The sequence below is a fragment of the Piliocolobus tephrosceles genome, chromosome 21 (assembly GCF_002776525.5).
Source record: "Piliocolobus tephrosceles isolate RC106 chromosome 21, ASM277652v3, whole genome shotgun sequence".
Classification (NCBI taxonomy): domain Eukaryota; kingdom Metazoa; phylum Chordata; class Mammalia; order Primates; family Cercopithecidae; genus Piliocolobus; species Piliocolobus tephrosceles.
This window is the reverse complement of record NC_045454.1, coordinates 41,431,282-41,450,323: the sequence shown is the minus strand read 5'-3', so window position 1 is coordinate 41,450,323 and position 19,042 is coordinate 41,431,282. Positions and strand designations below refer to the sequence as shown.

The 19,042-nt window shown below is 56.6% G+C and overlaps 2 protein-coding genes and 1 pseudogene across 4 annotated transcripts in view; 2 read left to right on the top strand and 1 right to left on the bottom strand.

Moving 5' to 3' along the window:
- Positions 1-2,208, bottom strand: part of CCDC151 (coiled-coil domain containing 151) — a 15,560-nt gene extending 13,352 nt beyond the window's left edge. Inside the window, exon 1 of the mRNA XM_023188716.2 lies at positions 1,787-2,208. Coding sequence (XP_023044484.2) covers positions 1,787-2,071 — 285 coding nt within the window. The 5' untranslated portion in view covers positions 2,072-2,208. The remainder of the gene's footprint in view (positions 1-1,786) is intronic.
- Positions 2,209-2,310: 102 nt separating this feature from the next.
- On the top strand, positions 2,311-18,457 carry PRKCSH (protein kinase C substrate 80K-H). 3 transcript variants are annotated; one of them, XM_023188783.2, is made up of 18 exons: positions 2,311-2,766; positions 3,101-3,256; positions 3,449-3,565; positions 4,937-5,032; positions 5,128-5,185; positions 8,017-8,134; positions 9,123-9,252; positions 12,515-12,599; positions 13,383-13,461; positions 14,205-14,291; positions 14,570-14,746; positions 14,821-14,917; positions 15,367-15,436; positions 15,685-15,774; positions 16,042-16,116; positions 16,203-16,302; positions 16,392-16,554; positions 18,137-18,457. In XM_023188783.2, the coding sequence occupies exons 2-17, from the start codon at positions 3,178-3,180 to the stop codon at positions 16,536-16,538; spliced, it is 1,605 nt and encodes a 534-aa protein (XP_023044551.1). In that variant the 5' UTR covers positions 2,311-2,766; positions 3,101-3,177; the 3' UTR covers positions 16,539-16,554; positions 18,137-18,457. The 3 variants fall into 3 exon arrangements, with proteins under 3 accessions (XP_023044551.1, XP_023044552.1, XP_023044553.1); XM_023188784.2 differs by having other exon boundaries at positions 2,311-2,770; XM_023188785.2 differs by having other exon boundaries at positions 2,398-2,766; positions 14,570-14,725.
- On the top strand, positions 6,226-6,342 carry LOC111523897 (annotated as a pseudogene).
- Positions 18,458-19,042: the final 585 nt, after the last annotated feature.

The window sequence follows — 19,042 nt, the reverse complement described above, 5'->3', positions numbered from 1 at the left end:
CCCGTCTCGGCCTCCCAAAGTGCTGGGATTACAGGCTTGAGCCACCGCGTCCGGCCCCGGCCTCATATTTTTAATAGAGATGGAGTTTCACCGTGTTGGCCATGCTGGTCTCAATGTCTTAGGACATTGCCAAATGGCCACTGTGGGGCAAACTAACCCTTTTCTAACAAAAACCATTGGTTTACATCTTATGGTACTTTGCTATGTGCCAGGCACTGTTCTAAGTACTTTACACATTTCAGGTACCTATGTTGTACCGTTACTATCCCCATTTCACACATGGAGAAACAGAACAATTAGGTTACTCTTAGTTCCCCAAGGCTGACAACTATCATGCAGAGTCAGGATTCCAACCCAGAAAATCTGGCTCTAAAATCTATGCTCAGGCCAGGTGTGGTGGCCCATGCCTGTAACCCCAGCACTTTGGGAGGCTGAAGAGGAAGGACTGCTCGAACCCAGGAGTTCGAGACCAGCCTTGGCAGCATAGTGAGACCCCCATCTCCACAAAAAGTAAGAAAATTAGCCAAGCACAGTGATGTATGCCTGTAGTCCCAGCTACTCAGGAGGCTGAGGTGGAAGGATCGCTTGAGCCCAGCTATTATCGAACCACTGCACTCCAGCCTGAACAGCAGATCAAGAACATGTCAGAAAGAAAGAAGGCTGGGCGTAGTGGCTCACACATGTAATCTTAGCACTGTAGGAGGCCAAGGCCGGTGGATCACTTGAGATCAGGAGTTCGAGACCAGCCTGGCCAACATGGTGAAATCCTGTCTCCACTAAAAATATAAAAATTAGGTGTGGGCCGGGCGCGGTGGCTCAAGCCTGTAATCCCAGCACTTTGGGAGGCCGAGGTGGGTGGATCACGAGGTCAGGAGATCGAGACCATCCTGGCTAACACGGTGAAACCCCATCTCTACTAAAAATACAAAAAAGTTAGCCGGGTGTGGTGGCAGGCGCCTGTAGTCCCAGCTACTGGGGAGGCTGAGACAGGAGAATGGCATGAACCCGGGAGGCAGAGCTTGCAGTGAGCCGAGATCGCGCCACTGCACTCCAGCCTGGGCGACAGAGCGAGACTCCGCCTCAAAAAAAAAAACCAAAAAAAAAAGGAAACCAAAAAAAAAAAAAAAAAATTAGGTGTGGTGGCACGCACCTGTAGTCCTAGTTAGTCAGGAGGCTGAGGCAGAAGAATTGCTTGAATCTGGGAGGCAGAGATTGCAGTGAGCCGAGACCATGCCACTGCTCTCCAGCCTAGGCGACAGAGCAAGACCCTGTCTTAAAAAAAAAAAAAAAAAAAAAAAGGCTGGGTGCAGTGGCTCACATCTGTAATCCCAGCTAGCACTTTGGAAGCTGAAGTGAGCGGATCACGAGGTCAAGAGATTGAGATCACCCTGGCCAATATGGTGAAACCCCTCTGTACTAAAAATACAAAAATTAGCTGGGTGTGGTGGTGGGTGCCTGTAGTCCCAGTTACTCGGGAGGCTGAGGCAGGAGAATCACTTGAACCTGGGAGGCGGAGGTGGCAGTGAACTGAGATAGCACCACTGCACTCCCGCCTGGCAACAGAGTGAGATTCTGCCAAAAAAAAAAAAGAGAGAGAGAGAGAAAAGAAATTACAGGAAAGTATGAAGCACAGTTCACTCGGTTCTGAACTCATGAGAAGTTTTAAGAGAGAGAGGAGGAAAAACATGAATCAAGTATGAGTTTTTGCCCAGAAACTGTTCACCTAGACTCATGCTGGAGAAATACCTTTGTCACACCATGCCTGGTCAGAAGATTGGATGGGCACTGTTGACCCCTGACCCTCTGTACCCTCTGGAGCCATCTTACCTAACAGTTGTATCTTTTTATGTAACTCAGCCACCTGAGAGTGCACAGAGGGCTTCCCGGCACCGCTGTGGAAGGATCCTCCCTTGGAACGGCCGGGGGGCCAGGCCTGGGCTGCTCCCTTGCCTCGGAGGTGGCTGGGTTTGCCCGAAGCCTCCCTGCCCTTGACCTTGGAAGAGGGCGTCGAAACCTGGTCCTGAGAAGGCAGGGCGTTGGCGGAGGCCGCCCTGCACAGGGGAGATGTCATGATGGGGTTGGGGCCGAAGGCCCCTAGGGGTTAGGGGGACAACTAGGAGTCAGTCGCTCCTGTCAGGGATCCGTCAGCTCGGATTCCTAGGGCTCTGAAAAATGCACTTTCCGACCGCTAGGTGGTTGCTCTCCGCATCTCTCGGTTGCTAGGTAACCGCCTCCCGTCTCCCTCCAGTGTTTCCATGGAGACCACCCGCGTTCCGTGGCTGACACTGCGTTCTCATTGGCTGAGGCTGCATAGAGGGGCGGTCCCAACAGACGGGCGGGTCAGAGCCGCGCTACAGGACAGAGGGTCTGGGCACTTTGGGGTCACGTGCTCATCCCGTTTCCTTACCCCCGCCCCCGTCAACCTTATCCCGCCCCTGGGTGTTCGTGGGCATTTTTCAGGAACTTTCTTTCCGGCTTGAGAAGCCGCCACTCCCAAGATGGAGGTACGTTGCGCCGCCATTAAGAGCTAGCCCTCAGAACCATCCTCTCTAAGGCTTCACAGTCCTGCCCAAGATGGCCGTCTCGGCTCTGGCACCGCCCCTACTCCTGTCTCTCCCAACATGGCGACCCTGACTCCCCGTTCCCGGTGCGGGACGTACGACCGGAAGTGACGGGTCCAGACATTTCCGCTTTCTTTCTGCAGCAGGAACCGTGGCTGTCGGACAAGAGGGGCGCGGTGGATACTGACCTTTGCTCCGGCCTCGTGTAGGTGTGAACGAGCGGGTGGGAAGACACCTCAATTTCCTGCAGGGGGCAACCGGAGGGTGCATGTGTGGGTGTGGACGGCGGAAACTGTTAACCCCTTTGGCCTATTGGCGGGAATTGGGTCACAATTGGGCACAGGGAGCGGAGGTTTTGAGATCTTGAGATCCTCGCCATTGATTTGAGCAAAGTGAGACTGGCCAGGATTGGGGAGATCGCTGCCCCTCGCCCCCATATCGGAAACAAAGTGAGGCCTCATTGCCTGGAAGCGATGGAGGAATCCAATTGGCTGAAAGTAGCCCTCTCCCATTGACCGGGATCCCCTTTCTTCCTGCAGCGTGAAGACACAGCGCGGCCTCCCGCTGTTGGCTTCCTCCCCCAGAACCTGTTTCGGGCCTCAGAGCCTCTGGTGAGATGCTGCTGCCGCTCCTGCTCCTGCTACCCATGTGCTCGGCCGTGGAGGTCAAGAGACCCCGGGGCGTCTCTCTCACCAGTGAGTCCTCCTGTTCACCCTCCCGCCAGGCTGGAGGTGGGAGGGGCCAACATTGGGCCTTGGGGATAGGCATTTACAGCCTTTTGCCTCAGTTTCCCGGTAGTGCTCCGCTGGTGGGGGTGGGAGGACAGAGGTGGTATTTGGTGGAGAAGGCGCTTTCCGGCCCTGGGCTGAGCTTCCTGCACCCCACAGATCATCACTTCTACGATGAGTCCAAGCCTTTCACCTGCCTGGACGGTTCGGCCACCATCCCATTCGATCAGGTCAACGATGACTATTGCGACTGCAAAGATGGCTCTGACGAGCCAGGTGAGCTTTTTCTCTGTTCATCCATCAGACGTTTATTGAACAGTGTTCAGTGCCAGGCCCTGTCTGTGTGACCAAGATACTCCCTCTGCTGGCTCCCCCTTGAGTGGGCAGAAACAAGCCCGGAAGTTAGTGGTCAGTGGTCAGTCTTATGGCCCCAGGCAGCTGGAGGAGCCCAGAGTCCTCCTACTCCCAAGCCTAGGGGTCAGAAAAGGCTCCTCCAAGGAGGTGAGGTTTCATTTGAATCCTGAGGATGCTGTAGATGGAGGGGCCAACATGGGCAAACCCCTGGAAGTGGGAGACAGGGTGGGGTCAAGAGCAATCCAGCAGGAGACAGAAGTGAAGGGAAACCCTGGCTTTTTGTTTTTTTGTTTTTTGAAGAGACAGGGTCCTGCTGTGTTGCTGAGGCTGGAGTACAGTGGCATGATTGTAGCTCACTGCAGCCTGGAACTCTTGGGCTCAAGTCATCCTCCTGCCTTGGCCTCCCAAGGTGCTGGGGTTACAGGTGCAAGCCATCGTACCTGGATGAGGCCCTGTTTTGTTTTGAATTTTCTTTGAGATGGAGTTTCACTCTTATCGCCCAGGCTGGAGTGCAGTAGCATGATCTTGGCTCACTGCAACCTCAACCTCCAGGGTTCAAGCGATTCTCCTGCCTCAGCCTCCTGAGTAGTTGGGATTACAGGCGTACACCACCACGCCTGGCTAATTTTTCGTATTTTTAGTAGAGACGGGGTTTCACCATGTTGGCCAGGCTGGTCTCAAACTCATCACCTCAGGTGATCCACCCGTCTCGGCCTCCCAAAGTGCTGAGATTACAGGCGTGAGCCAAAGCGCCAGGCAGAGACCCTGTTTTGAAGGACCTCAGTGAGAAGAGGCAGGAGGCAGCGCTGGAAAGCTTTGTTTCAAGCCCGGGGTGTGCCGGGTACAGGTCTTCCCTTCTTTGGTCCTTATCTTTTTTTTTTTTTTTTTTGAGACGGAGTCTCGCTCTGTCGTCCAGGCTGGAGTGCAGTGGCGCGATCTCAGCTCACTGCAAGCTCCGCCTCCCGGGTTCACGCCATTCTCCTGCCTCAGCCTCCCGAGTAGCTGGGACTACAGGCGCCCGCCAACACGCCCGGCTAATTTTTTTTTGTATTTTAGTAGAGACGGGGTTTCACGGTGTTAGCCAGGATGGTCTCGATCTCCTGACCTTGTGATCCGCCTGTCTCGGCCTCCCAAAGTGCTGGGATTACAGGCTTGAGCCACCGCGCCCGGCCTGGTCCTTATCTTTCTTGTGCTCTCTGTGTGCAGGGTGGGTCGGGGGCTCTTGTCTGTGGATGGATGGGACACGTCTGGCCCTCACCTGACTGAAAACCTCCCCTCCCTTCCCCCTCACAGGCACGGCTGCCTGTCCTAACGGCAGCTTCCACTGCACCAACACTGGCTATAAGCCCCTGTATATCCCCTCCAACCGGGTCAACGATGGTGTTTGTGGTAAGTGAGGATGCACCAGGATTCTGGAAAGGTGGTAGAGGGAGGGAGGGAGGAGGCACTGCCAGGTCTGATCTCGGCTTCTGCCTCTGCCGCAGACTGCTGTGACGGAACGGACGAGTACAACAGCGGCATCGTCTGTGAGAACACCTGCAAGTATGTGGGTGACAGTACCCCTCCCTGATATCACCCCACCCCACGACTTTGCCTGGCTCCACTCCGTGAATCAGGCCCGCTCTCTCTCTGCTTTTCTGTATCAGGTGCTCTGTCTGTGCCAGGTGCCTTGTAAATCCTAATCCCCACCTTTCCCTTTAGTCTGGAAGCAGGTAGGACTGTTGCCCGATTCCACAGATGGGGGAACTCCAGTTTAGAAAGGGAAATGACTTCCCCAGGGTCATTTCCAAGTTAAGAGTCCAAGAGAGCAGAGCCAGCACTTGGACTCTTAACTTTCCATTGTCACGATCTGCAGCGGGCCCTGAAAACCTACACACCCCCAGGCAGGTAAAGTATACAACAGAAGGAGGCCGGGCGCGGTGGCTCACGCCTGTAATCCCAGCACTTTGGGAGGCTGAGGCGGGCAGTTCACGACGTTAGGAGATCCAAACCACGGTGAAACCCCGTCTCTACTAAAAATACAAAAAAATTAGCCGGGCGTGGTGGCGGCACCTGTAGTCCCAGCTACTCGGGAGGCTGAGGCAGGAGAATGGCATGAACCTGGGAGGCGGAGCTTGCAGTGAGCTGAGATCGCGTCACTGCACTCCAGCCTGGGCAACAGAGCGAGACTCTGTCTCACACACACACACACACAAAAGTATACAACAGAAGGAGGCTGAGTATGAGGCAGTACGGACGGATGGGGATTGTGGCATCTAGAGGAACAGCTGTTCTCCATTCCTGCCAACCGATCCTTTTGTAGTTCATAAGCACGATGATTTATTTTTATTTATTTATTTATTTTTGAGACAGGGTCTCACTCTGTCGCCCAGGCCGGAGTGCAGTGGCGTGATGTCAGCTCACTGCAACCTCTGCCCTCTGGGTTCAAGCAATTCTCACGCCTCAGCCTCCCAAGTAGCTGGGAATACAAATGTGCCCCACCGTGCCTGGCTAACTTTTGTATTTTTAGTAGAGATGGGGTTTCACCGTGTTGGCCAGGCTGGCCTCGAACGCCTGACCTCAGGTGATCTGCCCACCTCAGCCTCCTGCTGAGGTGCTAAGCCACCGCGCTTGGCCACGATGATTAGTTTTTTATGCACGTGTGAGAGATGTGCCTCCCTTAAACCTTGTTGTGACCTTGGCACATTACCTGTCTGACATGAAAAACTAAAAATAAGACCTGGCTCATGGTGTTTCATGCTTATAATCCCAGCGTTTTGGGAGGCCGAGACAGGAAGATTGCTTGAGCCCAGGAGCTTGAGACCAGCCTGGGCAAAACAGCAAGACCCTATCTCTATAAGAAGTAAAAAAAATAATAAAAAGTAAAAATAAAAATTGGAAATTATAATTTAAAAAATTACTGGTTGGGCATGTGGCTCACACCTGTAATCCCAGCACTTTGGGAGGCTGAGGCGAGAGGATCACCTGAGCCCAGGAGTTTGAGACCAGCCTGGGCAACACAGTGAGACCCATCTCTCTGAAAAAAAATTGTTTTTTGAGACAGAGTCTAACTCTGTTGCCCAGGCTGGATGGAGTGCAGTGGTGCGATCTCGGCTCATGGCAGCCTCCGCCCCCCGGGTTCAAGCGATTCTTCTGCCTCAGCCTCCTGAGTAGCTTGGACTACAGGCACCCGTCACCACACCTGGCTAATTTTTGTATTTTTAGTAGAGACGGTGTTTCATCATGTTGGCCAGGCTGGTCTCGAACTCCTGACCTCATGATCTACCCGCCTTGGCCTCCCAAAGTGCTGGGATTACAGGCATGAGCCACTGCACCAGGTTGAAAATTTTTTAAAAGATTAGCTGGGTATGTTGGTGTGTGTCTGTAGTCCCGGGTACTCAGGAGGCTGAGGCAGGAAGATTGCTTGGGCCTGGGAAGCAGAGGTTGCGGTGAGCTAAAAAGTCAAAAAAAACCAAACTCCTATCAGTTGTTGGCAGGTGGTGTAAACTCTCTGTATTCTACGTCTGTTAAGTAGAAGGTGGATTGAACACAACCAACAGACTTTGTTTTTTTTTTTGAGACTGATTCTCGCTCTCTTGCCTGGAATGCAGTGGTGTGATCTCTGCTCACTGCAAGCTCTGCCTCCCAGGTTCATGCCATTCTCCTGCCTCAGCCTCCCAAGTAGCTGGGACCATAGGAGCCCGCCACTACGCCTGGCTAATTTTTTTTGTGTGTGTATTTTTAGTGGAGACGGGGTTTCACCATGTTAGCCAGGATAGTCTCGATCTCCTGACCTCCTGATCCGCCTGCCTTGGCCTCCCAAAGTGCTGGGATTACAGGCACGTGTGAGCCACTGCACGCAGCCAACCAACACACTTAATAACCAGATTGTCTTTTTGTCTGGGTGTCGTGATTTCTGTTGTTTCTGTCTTCTGTGGTTTTTTTTGTTTGTTTTAATTATATGTAAAGACAGGGTCTTTATATGTTGTCCAGGCTGGTTGCGAACTCCTGAACTTTATATGTTGTCCAGGCTGGTTGCGAACTCAAGTGATCCTCCTGCCTTGGCCTCTCAAAGTGCTGGGATTACAGGCACGAACCACCGCACCCAACTGGTCTCCTGTCTCTTGAGAGTTGATATCTAGTTCCACCTCCTGGCACTCCCTAGTCCCTTCCCTGACCCCAGGGGCCTACAGATGCCACTGTCCCTCTTTCAAGGACAGGAATGAAGGATGCTGATGTTGAGAGAACCTGGGAGACTGGGAGGAGGGTTTGCTGTCATCTTTCGCAGCATGTCTTGGTGGGGGCCACAGCTGGATTGAGCTATTTTGGAAGAGGCAGACCTGGTGGACCCTAAGTGCCCCGCTGGTGGTGCCTGTGTGTCCCCCCCACCGCAGAGAGAAGGGCCGTAAGGAGAGGGAGTCCCTTCAGCAGATGGCTGAGGTCACCCGCGAGGGGTTCCGCCTGAAGAAGATCCTTATTGAGGACTGGAAGAAGGCGCGGGAGGAGAAGCAGGTAAGCAGCCCGCGGGGGCTGCCGCAGGGTGATCTGGGCCTCGAGGCCTCGTAGCCTGGGCCTGCAAGGCTGGGGAGGGGTTTGCCCCGACTACCGTTCTGGAGCAAGTGACTGCCTTTCTGAGCTTTGCTTTCTCAGTCGTGTGCTAGGCGTTTCGTCATCGGCTAAATACAGTAGTTCCTAAATGGAAGGCTGTCGGCTTTATCAGGGCCTTGGACATCAGACTAAAGCAGGCCAGAAGGGCCTCGCTGGGGACGGGAGGGTTACGTCTCTGCATCCCAGATCTGTGGTGCCATTTCCTGTAAGATGGGCTGATGTTAACAAGATAACATCAGCCGGTAGCAGCTGGATTAATTCCTTAGGGTGGGTTCTTCGGGGTCCCTAGGCATGTGTCTCTCCCTGCCTTGCCTGTGTACTGGACGGGAGGCTGGAAACCGACCTGGATCTGCCTCAGGGGATTCATTGCTAGCGGCGGGGACAGCCAGCCAGGGCTGCTGGACACAGGGAAATGTGGGGTAGAGACTTCTTGCCCAGTTCCTCTCCCTCTCTGTCGTGGGGGCAGGAGGCAAGGAAGGCTTCCTGGAGGAGGCGGCCTCTATCTCAGGTGAAATCTGTTGGGTAATTTGGAGTTAGCCAGGTAGAGCGTTCCAGGCTGAAGGAACAGCATGTTTGAAGAACCGGAGGCAGAAGAGCGTTTGGGGGTCTGCATGTTGTCAGGGCAACTGGATCCTAGTAAGATAGGGATGGGGCAAATGGGGCTGGACAATCAGCCAGGGGCCTGATTATGTGGGGCCTTGCGGGCCACATTGAGGCGTTTGGGCTTCTCTCCAGAGGGCTGCAGGGAAGCCCAGCTTGGGAGAGAGACCCATCGTGGTGTGTATGTTGCGACATCCCCCTGCTGCCCTGTGGAGTAGAGGCGGGGAGGTAGTAGTCAGTGAGGAGGAGGCAGAACCGAGGAGAGCCGGTCTCTTGCCTTCTGCCCACCCAGAAAAAGCTCATTGAGCTCCAGGCTGGGAAGAAGTCTCTGGAAGACCAGGTGGAGATGCTGCGGACAGTGAAGGAAGAAGCCGAGAAGCCAGAGAAAGAGGCCAAAGAGCAGCACCAGAAGCTGTGGGAAGGTACAGCATACAGTGGCCAGAGGACTCCCCTTCAGTTCCTGGGTGGGAGGCGTCTGGCCCTGGGAGCCTCTCGCTCATTATCTGCTGTCAGTTTCAGCAGATTTTTGATCGTGGTGCCCATGGCCTTGTGTGCCTTGAGGTTCGCTTGGATTGTGGCATATGTCAGGAGCCTCCTTTTTAAAAATTGTTTAAATAATTTTTTTTTTTTTTTTTTTGAGACAGTGTCTCCCTCTGCTACCCAGGCTGGAATACAGTGGCATGATCTCAGCTCACTGCAACCTCTGCCTCCCAGGTTCAAGCAATTCTTGTGCCTCAGCCTCCTGAGTAGCTGGAATTACAGGCACGTGCCACCACATTTAGCTAATTGTTTTGTATTTTTAGTAGAGACGGGGCTTCACAATGTTGGCCAGGCTGGTCCCGAACTCCTGACCTCAAGTGATCCACCTGCCTCGGCCTCCCAAAGTGCTGGGATTACAGGCGTGAGCCACCACGCCTGGCCGCCTACATCCTTTTAACATCAATGTAGATTTTGTTATTTGACTTTAGCAGGACTTAACTTAATCCAGCGACCATTTTTCCTATCAAGTGTTTGGTATTTGTCTTCACTAATTGTAAGAGCTTTTTCTTGGCCAGGCTCAGTGGCTCACGCCTGTAATCCCAGCACTTTGGGAGGCCGAGGCCGACAGATCACCTGAGGTCGGGAGTTCGAGACCAGTCTGGCCAACATGGTGAAATCCTGAACATGGTGAAATCTCAGTCGTGTGCTAGGCGTTTCGTCATTGTCTCTACTAAATCCTGTCTCTACTAAAAGGAAAAAATACGACCGGGTGCCGTGGCTCACACCTGAAATCCCAGCACTTTGGGAGGCCGAGGCGTGCGGATCACGAGATCAGGAGATTGAGACCATCCTGGCTAACACGGTGAAACCCTGTCTCTACTAAAAGAAATACAAAAAAATTAGCCAGGCATGGTGGCGGGCGCCTGTAGTCCCAGCTACTCGGGAGGCTGAGGCAGGAGAATGGCGTGAACCTGGGAGGCAGAGCTTGCAGTGAGCCTAGATCACATCACTGCACTCCAGCCTGGGCAACGGAGCGAGACTCCGTCTCAAGAAAAAAAGAAAAAAGAAAAAAATACAGCCAGGCACAGTGGCTCACGCCTATAATCCCAGCACTTTGGGAGGCTGAGGCAGGCAGATCACGAGGTCAGGAGATTGAGACCATCTTGACCAACATTGTGGAACCCATCTCTACTAAAAATACAAAAATTAGCTGTACATGGTGGTGCGTGCCTGTAATCCCAGCTACTTGGGAGGCTGAGGCAGGAGAATCCCTTGAACCAGGAAGTTGGAGGTTTCAGTGAGCCGAGATTGCGCCCCTGTATTCCAGCCTGGCAACAGAGTGAGACTCAGTCTCAAAACAAACAAACCAAAAATTAGCTGGGCATGGTGTCTGCCTGTGGTCCCAGCTACTCGGGAAGCTGAGGCAGGAGAAGCGCTGGAACCCAGGAGATAGAGGTTGCAGTGAGCTGAGATCTCGCCCCTGCATTCCAGCCTGGGTGACAGAGTGAGACTTCATTTAAAATAATAATAATAATAAAAGAGCTTTATCTATCTGGGGTCTGTCCTTTTGTCTGCAACTGAAGATTTTTTTTTAATTTATTTACTTTTGAGATGGAGTCTCGCTCTGTTGCCTAGGCTGGAGTGCCAATGGCATGATCTCGGCTCACTGCAACCTCCACCTCCTGGATTCAAGTGATTCTCCTGCCTAGGCTTCCTGAGTAGCTGGGATTACAGGCACCTGCCACCACAGCCAGCTAAAATTTGTATTCTTAGTAGAGATGGGGTTTCACTATGTTGGCCAGGCTGGTCTCGAACTCCTGACCTCAGGTGGCCTGCTTTGACCTCCCGAAGTGTTGGGATTACAGGCATGAGCCACGACGCCCAGCTCTGTCTGCAACTGAAGATACGATTTCCCTTCTTTATTTGCTTTTGGTGCTAGGGCTTGGTGTTTTTTTGGCAAGGCTGCATTGCATGTAGAGCGGGAATTCACTGACTCTGTCTACCCCTGCACCTTTGCCGTGCTGCGAGCTTCCTTTCACGTGGGTGTGGGCAAGCTCAGGCCTAATTTTCCTCAGGACGTGTTCTCAGTGTGCAGCTGTGGAATCATAGGGAAGCACCGTGTTTTGACCCAGATTCCCAAAGGGTGGCGGGGCTGAGCCAGGGCTCCGAGGGCAGATGGCCTGGTTTGGGCCCCAGGCTACACCTCTCCCTGGCTGGGTGATGATGCCCAGGTCCCTTCACCCATGGAAAGGTCAGGGACCCCTCAGGCCCTTATCTGTGAGACTCAGAACAGTGTCAGCCGGGTCTGCCGGGACATGTAGCATCTCCTGGGGTGACCCAGGACTCTCTAGAGGAAATACCCGCTGTTTTTATTCTGTTCGTAGAGGACCAAGCTGGAGCTTGGTATACAGTGGGAAGTGAATCCTGGTATACAGTAGGCAGTTAATCATTGGAGCCACTGTTGTGGCTGCTTTCCCCTCTGCTTAGGTTAGATAGAGTAGCGACAGACAAAGGAGGGACTTTTGGGACAGAGGCTCGGTCCCCTTCTGTCCGGCTGGCCACTCTTCCTGGGACTGGCCCTGGGGATCCCCACGATGCCCCCAGGACCGGTCTCCCTCCCTGTATCCTCCCCATCTCCCAGCGTCCGTGGCCATGAAGTCTCATTCCTGCCAGCCCTGCCCCTGTCATGCCTCTGCCAGGTCCTAAACCTAAAGTCTCAGCGGCCGCTCTCCTCTCCCCGACCCATCTCCCACCTCTGACCGTGTGCGCACCCCATCCGCGTCTCCCCAGAATCTTCCTCTGCTCCGTGCTTCTTCCTCGGCCCCCAGCCTAGGCCATCCCTTGTTGTCACCTGACTTCCGCCCTCGCCCCCACCTCTGTCCCAACAGTGGCGTGACAGGGCCGCCCTCTGCCACCTGGCTTCCCACCTCCTTGCTCCAGCCCCACGGGTGGCCCTCCTGCCCCTGCACTCCCCACCCTGCCCCAGTCGCCCCCAGCACAACCAGGCTTCAGCCAGTCACCTTGCTCCTCGTCTGTTCTCCCCCGGTAAGGGCAGGGACCTTTGTCTCCTCCACAGTCGTGTCCCCAGGGTCCAGCATGGGGCCAGGCACATAGTAGGCGCTTAGTGGCAAACGACCCTGTGGGGTGTGGGGGTTGGTGGGAGCCAGTGGGTGCGCAGGGGGTGACCGAGGTGGTTCTTTACAGAGCAGCTGGCTGCCGCCAAGGTCCAACGGGAGCAGGAGCTGGCGGCTGATGCCTTCCAGGAGCTGGATGACGACATGGACGGGACGTGAGTGTCCCCAAGTTGGAGCTGCGCACCCTTCCGTGGGTCTGGGTTTCCCTTCCTGCCACCCTCGCCTCTAGAAACCAGCCAGAGCTCCCGCTGGGTTCCCCCGGCGTGGGGTCCAGGCTGATCCCAAGCCCCGCGTGACCCCGCCTCTTACTCATGGATGGCTGGGTCCAGGATGCCCTGGGCGAGGAGATGGGGGACCACCCTCTCCCCAGGAGCTGGGCACAGCCCCTCCGCCTCAGGAAGTGTGGCTAGGCGGCCGGTGATCGGATTGCTTTTCCCAGCCCCACTCTACGCTCTGGGTAGAATCCTGGCTGTGCCTCTGAACTTGCTGGGTTACCTGGTGGAGGGTAGACTTCTGGGGGTGAGGGACACACGGGGAGCCTAGGAGATGTGGGGTGCCAAGAAGCAGGGGGCTTCAGAGGGACCAAATGGGCAGAATGGGCAAGGGTGGGGGTGGGCTTTGCTGGGTGGGGACAAGGTAGATGGCTTCAATGTGCCGGGTTCTGAGGGTCGCGGGAGGTGCCACTGGGTGAGTTGGGAGAGAGGTCATCAGGGATTTGGGGGTCCAGGTATCTCCCAGTCGCACCCCTTCCTTTGAGCCCCTTTGGGGTCATGGAGTCCTGAGGAAGGGGCAGGAGGGCGGCGGCCCCTGCACCTTGAGTTCCTGAAGCAAGTTCAGGGTAGGCCCTGGCAGGGAAGAGCAGGTGGGCCACGTGCTGCCCCCAGCTGAGAGCCACTGGGGCCTCACCCCACCAGTCTGTTTCTGCCACGCCCCCACAGGGTCTCGGTGACTGAGCTGCAGACTCATCCGGAGCTGGACACAGATGGGGACGGGGTGTTGTCGGAAGCGGAAGCTCAGGTACCTCGGCTGCCCCTTGGCTGGGGACTTCTGGAAGCATTGCCCCAGGGTGACCTCAGGGCACAGGAGGGGGACCAAGGAAAGCTCCCTGCTGGCCTGGGACGCCTCCTCTGGGTGAGCTGGGATGGATGGCAGCCACTCAGGGCTGCTTCCCACCTGGCAGGACCCGGGATGGAGCCAGGTCGGGCTGGAGCCCGTTTCCCCCGCCTGCCCCTACTCTCCCTGCTGTTTGAGCACCCAGTCCCCTTTCTCCCCTATCCCGCCCTATTTCCCTCCCCCCCCCCCCCCCTCCCCCGCCGGCTCCCTCTTCCGCAGTCCGTCTCCTTTCCTATTCCCCTCCTTCCCTGTGGCCCCTGGCTTTTTGCCTCCCTTCTCTGCCCTCCCCTGAGTTTCTCCCTGTCCCTCTGCAGCCTTGGCCTCGGCCTCTCCCTTGGAGGGCCTGGTCCTCTCTGATCCTGGGCTCTCTCTTCTTCCGTCTGTACATCCGTTGTCCATCCATCCGTCTGTCTGCCTCTCTCTGTCTCAGTGCCCCCAACCACTCCAGCCCGCAGCCCCCTCCTCCCCCCCACGGGTCTGTGCTGCCCCCTCCTGGCCGCAGTGCCTCAGTGGCGTGGCCCCGGCCTGGTCATAAGGGCCCAGCGCCCAGCCCTCCCGTGCCTGGCACCGCAGCGCGGGTGCCTGGGGTGGCCGGGAAAGGGGACACGTGGCGGCCTAGATCTTGACACCACCCCCAACACACACAGGCCCTCCTCAGTGGGGACACGCAGACAGACGCCACCTCTTTCTTCGACCGCGTCTGGGCCGCCATCAGGGACAAGTACCGGTCCGAGGTCAGTGGAGGGAAAGGGAGGGGACTTGGTCCTCCTTCGACACTGGCCCCACCCCGCCTCACAAAGGAGCTGCCTCCGGTTCTGGCACCCGGCCACCCTGGCCAGCTGGGCGGCCCCAGCACCCCCCACCGAGGCCCCCCCACCCCAGCTGTCAGTCCTCCCTGCAGGCCCGGCAGGAGGAGCAGAGACGCCGAGGCTGCCCCTTGGGCTGTGGTGTGAGCCTGAGGGTGTGGGTGGACCCTGAGTCCATAGCACCCACCACGCTGCTCACCCGCCAGGCACTGCCCACTGACCTTCCAGCACCTTCTGCCCCTGACTTGACGGAGCCCAAGGAGGAGCAGCCACCAGTGCCTTCGCCACCCACAGAAGAGGAGGAGGAGGAGGAGGAAGAAGAGGAGGCTGAAGAAGAAGAGGAGGAGGAGGAGGATTCCGAGGTGCAGGGGGAGCAGCCCAAGGTCCGTGTTTGGGGGAGAAGGGGAGACAGAGAGGGTGGGGGAAGGGCTGCTCACTGACGCTGCCCCTTTCCCAGGAGGCCCTACTGCCACTGGCACCCCCGCAGCCGGCCAGCCCTGCCGAGGAAGACAAAATGCCGCCATACGACGAGCAGACGCAGGCCTTCATCGATGGTGAGGGTGGCGGGGGCCAGGTTCTTCGGGTGGGCCCAGCGTTTCCTGCCGTGGTGGCGTAGATCAGGGGAGATCCTGAGCTGAGCCCCTGCTCTGACTCGGCCAGCACAAGCCCCAGTATCTTGGGGAGTCCAGGAAGGGGGCCTAGGGTAAGCCAGTCCCACCCTCGCCAACCCCAAGGGGCCCTTCTGCCTCCCCAAGGGCCGTAGCTTGTTTGTGTCCCTCCTGGCGGGCCCCAGGAGCCCTGGCCTCAGTCCCCGGGGAGCCGCGAGCCTGGGCAGCAAGTCGGGGCTGTTCCGTAGCTGGTGAGGCCCTCAGGTCTGTCTGGGCAAAGCCCTTGGCCAGAGCAAAATCAACGTAGAGGAGGACACAGCCGCATCCGTGGAACCCCGTTCCCCATCCTCCTGGGTAGGGGTGAGGACATCTCTGACCTCCAGCCCTTCCCCCAGCTGCCCAGGAGGCCCGCAACAAGTTCGAGGAGGCCGAGCGGTCGCTGAAGGACATGGAGGAGTCCATCAGGTAGCGGGGGCTGAGGAGGCGGGACGCCCGTCCCACAGTGCCTGCTCCCTGGCTCCCAGGGGAGCCGCTCCTGGGGAATCACTGAGGCAACCGCAGGCGGGGCCTGGCCCCTGCAGGGAGGGTTCCTCGGAGGTGGCAGGGAGGACAGCCTGGGCACCACAGCTCACCCAGGCCCTCCTGTGTCTGTCGTCCTGGGGCAGGCGCTGGCGTCCCCAGCTGCCCTTTAACCCCTCCGCCTCCACTTCCAGGAACCTGGAGCAAGAGATTTCTTTTGACTTTGGCCCCAACGGGGAGTTTGCCTACCTGTACAGCCAGTGCTACGAGCTCACCACCAACGAGTGCGTCCCAGGGGTGCAGGGTGGGAGGTGGGGGGCGCCGGAAGCGGCACCGGCAGAGTTTCCTGATGGTTGGGGAACCACCTGCAGGGTGGGGCCTGAGAGTGCTGCCCTCCATATTGAGGGGGAGCAGAAGCCAGGGACCAGGCTTAGGGTTGGTGACTGGAGTTGGAGGTGCCCTGTGTACGGGACAGGAGGAGGTAGGGAGGGGCTGTGGGAGGAGGCTGGGATCCCTGCGGGCCCTCACCCATATTCGCTGGTCCTCCCCAGATACGTCTACCGCCTCTGCCCCTTCAAGCTTGTCTCGCAGAAACCCAAACTCGGGGGCTCTCCCACCAGCCTCGGGTGAGTGTCATGGGCTGGCCCCTTCCCTCTGCCTCCTCCTGGTGCCCAACACCGGCCCAGCCCTCAGCACCCTGTGTCTCTTGCAGCACCTGGGGCTCCTGGGCTGGCCCCGAGCACGACAGGTTCAGTGCTATGAAGTATGAGCAAGGCACGGGCTGCTGGCAGGGCCCCAACCGCTCCACCACTGTGAGTGCCTGCAGGGCGGGGAGCCGGGGTGGGGAGACCCAGGCCTGGCCCAGCCGAACCCTCCTGAGTGTCCGTCTGCCCATCCCCAGGTGCGCCTCCTATGCGGGAAAGAGACCATGGTGACCAGCACCACGGAGCCCAGTCGCTGCGAGTACCTCATGGAGCTGATGACGCCGGCCGCCTGCCTGGAGCCACCGCCTGAAGCACCCACCGAAGACGACCATGACGAGCTCTAGCTGGATGGGCGCAGAGGTGAGCGGGGAGGTGGAGTCTCGGCCTGCCCCAGCAAGGGGAGGCGGCGGGCCCTGAGGAAGTTGGACCCACATGGCTACTGTATCAACCTGTGTGCCCGTGTCCTGTGCTTTTTTTTTTTTTTTTGAGGTGGAGTCTCGCTCTTTTGCCCAGGCTGGAGTGCAGTGACGCAATCTCAGCTCACTGCAACCTCCACCTCCCAGGTTCAAAAAATTCTCCTGTCTCAGCCTTCTAAGTAGTTGGGATTACAGTCATGCACCACCACACCTGGTTAATTTTTGTATTTTTAGTAGACAGGGTTTCATCATGTTGGCCAGGATGGTCTCGAACTCCTGACCTCAGATGATCCACCTGCCTCGGCCTCCCAAAGTGCTGGGGTTACAGGCATGAGCCACTGTGCCTGGCCATTCCCTGCCCTTTTTTTTTTTTTTGATAGAGTTTCACTCTTGTTGCCGAGGCTGGAATGGGGAGTGCAGTGGCGCAATCTCGGTTCACTGCAACCTCCACCTCCTGGGTGCAAACAATTCTCCTGCCTCAGCCTCCTGAGTAGCTGGGACTATAGGCGCCGGCCACCACACCCAGCTAATTTTTTTGTATTTTTAGTAGAGATGGGATTTCACCGTGTTAGCCAGGTTGGTCTCGATCTCCTGACCTTGTGATCCGCCCTCCTCGGCCTCCCAAAGTGCTGGGATTACAGGCATGAGCTACCGTGTCTGGCCATCCCCTGCTTTTTAAAAGAAGGTTTTGTTTTGTTTTGTTTTTTACTTTTGAAAACAAATAGGCCAGGCATGGTGGCTCACGTCTCTAATCGCAGCACTTTGGGAGGCTGAGGTGGGCGGATCACTTGAGGTCAGGAGTTTGAGACCAGCCTGCCCAACATGGTGAAACCCCGTCTCTACTAAAAATACAAAAAAAAATGAGCTGGGGGTGGTGGTAGGTGCCTGTAGTCCCAGCTACTCGAGAAGCTGAAGCACAAGAATCACTTGAACCCGGGAGGTGGAGGTTGGAGGTGGAGCCAAGATCATGCTTAGTGCACTCTTCAGCCTGGATTACAGAGTGAGACTCTCTTAAAGAAAAAAAAAAAGAAAAGAAAAAGAAAATGGACAAGGTCTCCAGGCTGGTCAACTCCTGGCCTCAAGTGATCTTCCCACCTCAGCCTCCCAAGCAGCCGGGACCACAGGCGAACACCACCGTGCCCAGCTGTCCCCAGCTTTCTTTTTTTTTTTTTGAGACGGAGTCTAGTTCTGTCGCCCGGGCTGGAGTGCAGTGGCCGGATCTCAGCTCACTGTAAGCTCCGCCTCCCGGGTTTACGCCATTCTCCTACCTCAGCCTCCGGAGTAGCTGGGACTACAGGCGCCTGCCACCTCGCCCGGCTAGTTTTTTTGTGTTTTTAGTAGAGACGGGGTTTCACCATGTTAGCCAGGATGGTCTCGATCTCCTGACCTCGTGATCCGCCCGTCTCGGCCTCCCAAAGTGCTGGGATTACAGGCTTGAGCCACCGCGCCCGGCCATGAGCCACCGCGCCCGGCCAGCCACCGCGCCCGGCCCCCAGCTTTCTAATCTGGTCTTTCTCCTGCCCCAGAACCTCAAGAAGGCATGAAGCCAGCCCCTGCAGTGCCGTCCACCCGCCCGTCTGTCCGGGGCTGCCTGTGGCTCTGTTGCCCTCCTCTGTGGGGGCAGGACCTTTGTGGGGCTTCGTGCCCTGTTCTGGGGCCCAGGCGGGGCTGGTCCACATTCCCAGGCCCCAGCGGACTCCAAAGATGGGTAAAGGAGCTTGCCCTCCCTGGGCCCCCCACCTTGGTGACTCACCCCACCACCCCAGCCCCGTCCCTGCCACTTCTCCTGGTGGGGACCAGTGAATGACTTGACCTGTGACCTCAATAAATGTGATCCCCCACCCAAACTTGCCTGTGTTTGTCTTGCTTTGCTGGGTGTGGACCGGGGTGTGGGCAGGGGTTGAGCGCGGGGGACGCTGCTGTCTGCAGATCCTGCCCAGGCCTCCCCTGCAGGGCTCACTCCTGAAGATACCAGATGGATGAACCCTGGACCCCTTCCGTCTGAGCATCCATCCGGGCCCGTGTCCCACCCTCCCTGGGTCTCATCTGTGCTCTGTGGAGGCCAGGGGTTCCCTCCTGGGGCCAAAGCCCCAGCTGCAGACAGACCCAGGCCCAGAGGACAGGGGCCTGGGTACCACCACACAGGCTGCTCCTGCATGCTCCCCGCGCAGCTGTGCAGAGATGACCCAAGGCCTTAAGATTCTGAACTTTTATTTTCTGGCATGAAAAGTACAAATAATTAAACAATTCCATGTAAAAGTCTGTTACCGCGGCCAGGCCTGTGATCCCGGTAATAAATAGTCTAAACGCAACGCGAAGTGTTCTGGTTGGGTTTTTTTTTTTTTTTTGTCTTTTGTCTTTTTTTTTTTTTTTTTTTTTTACAGTTTTTTATCACCTCCAACATGGACTCTGTCGTGATTTGAAACCTTCCG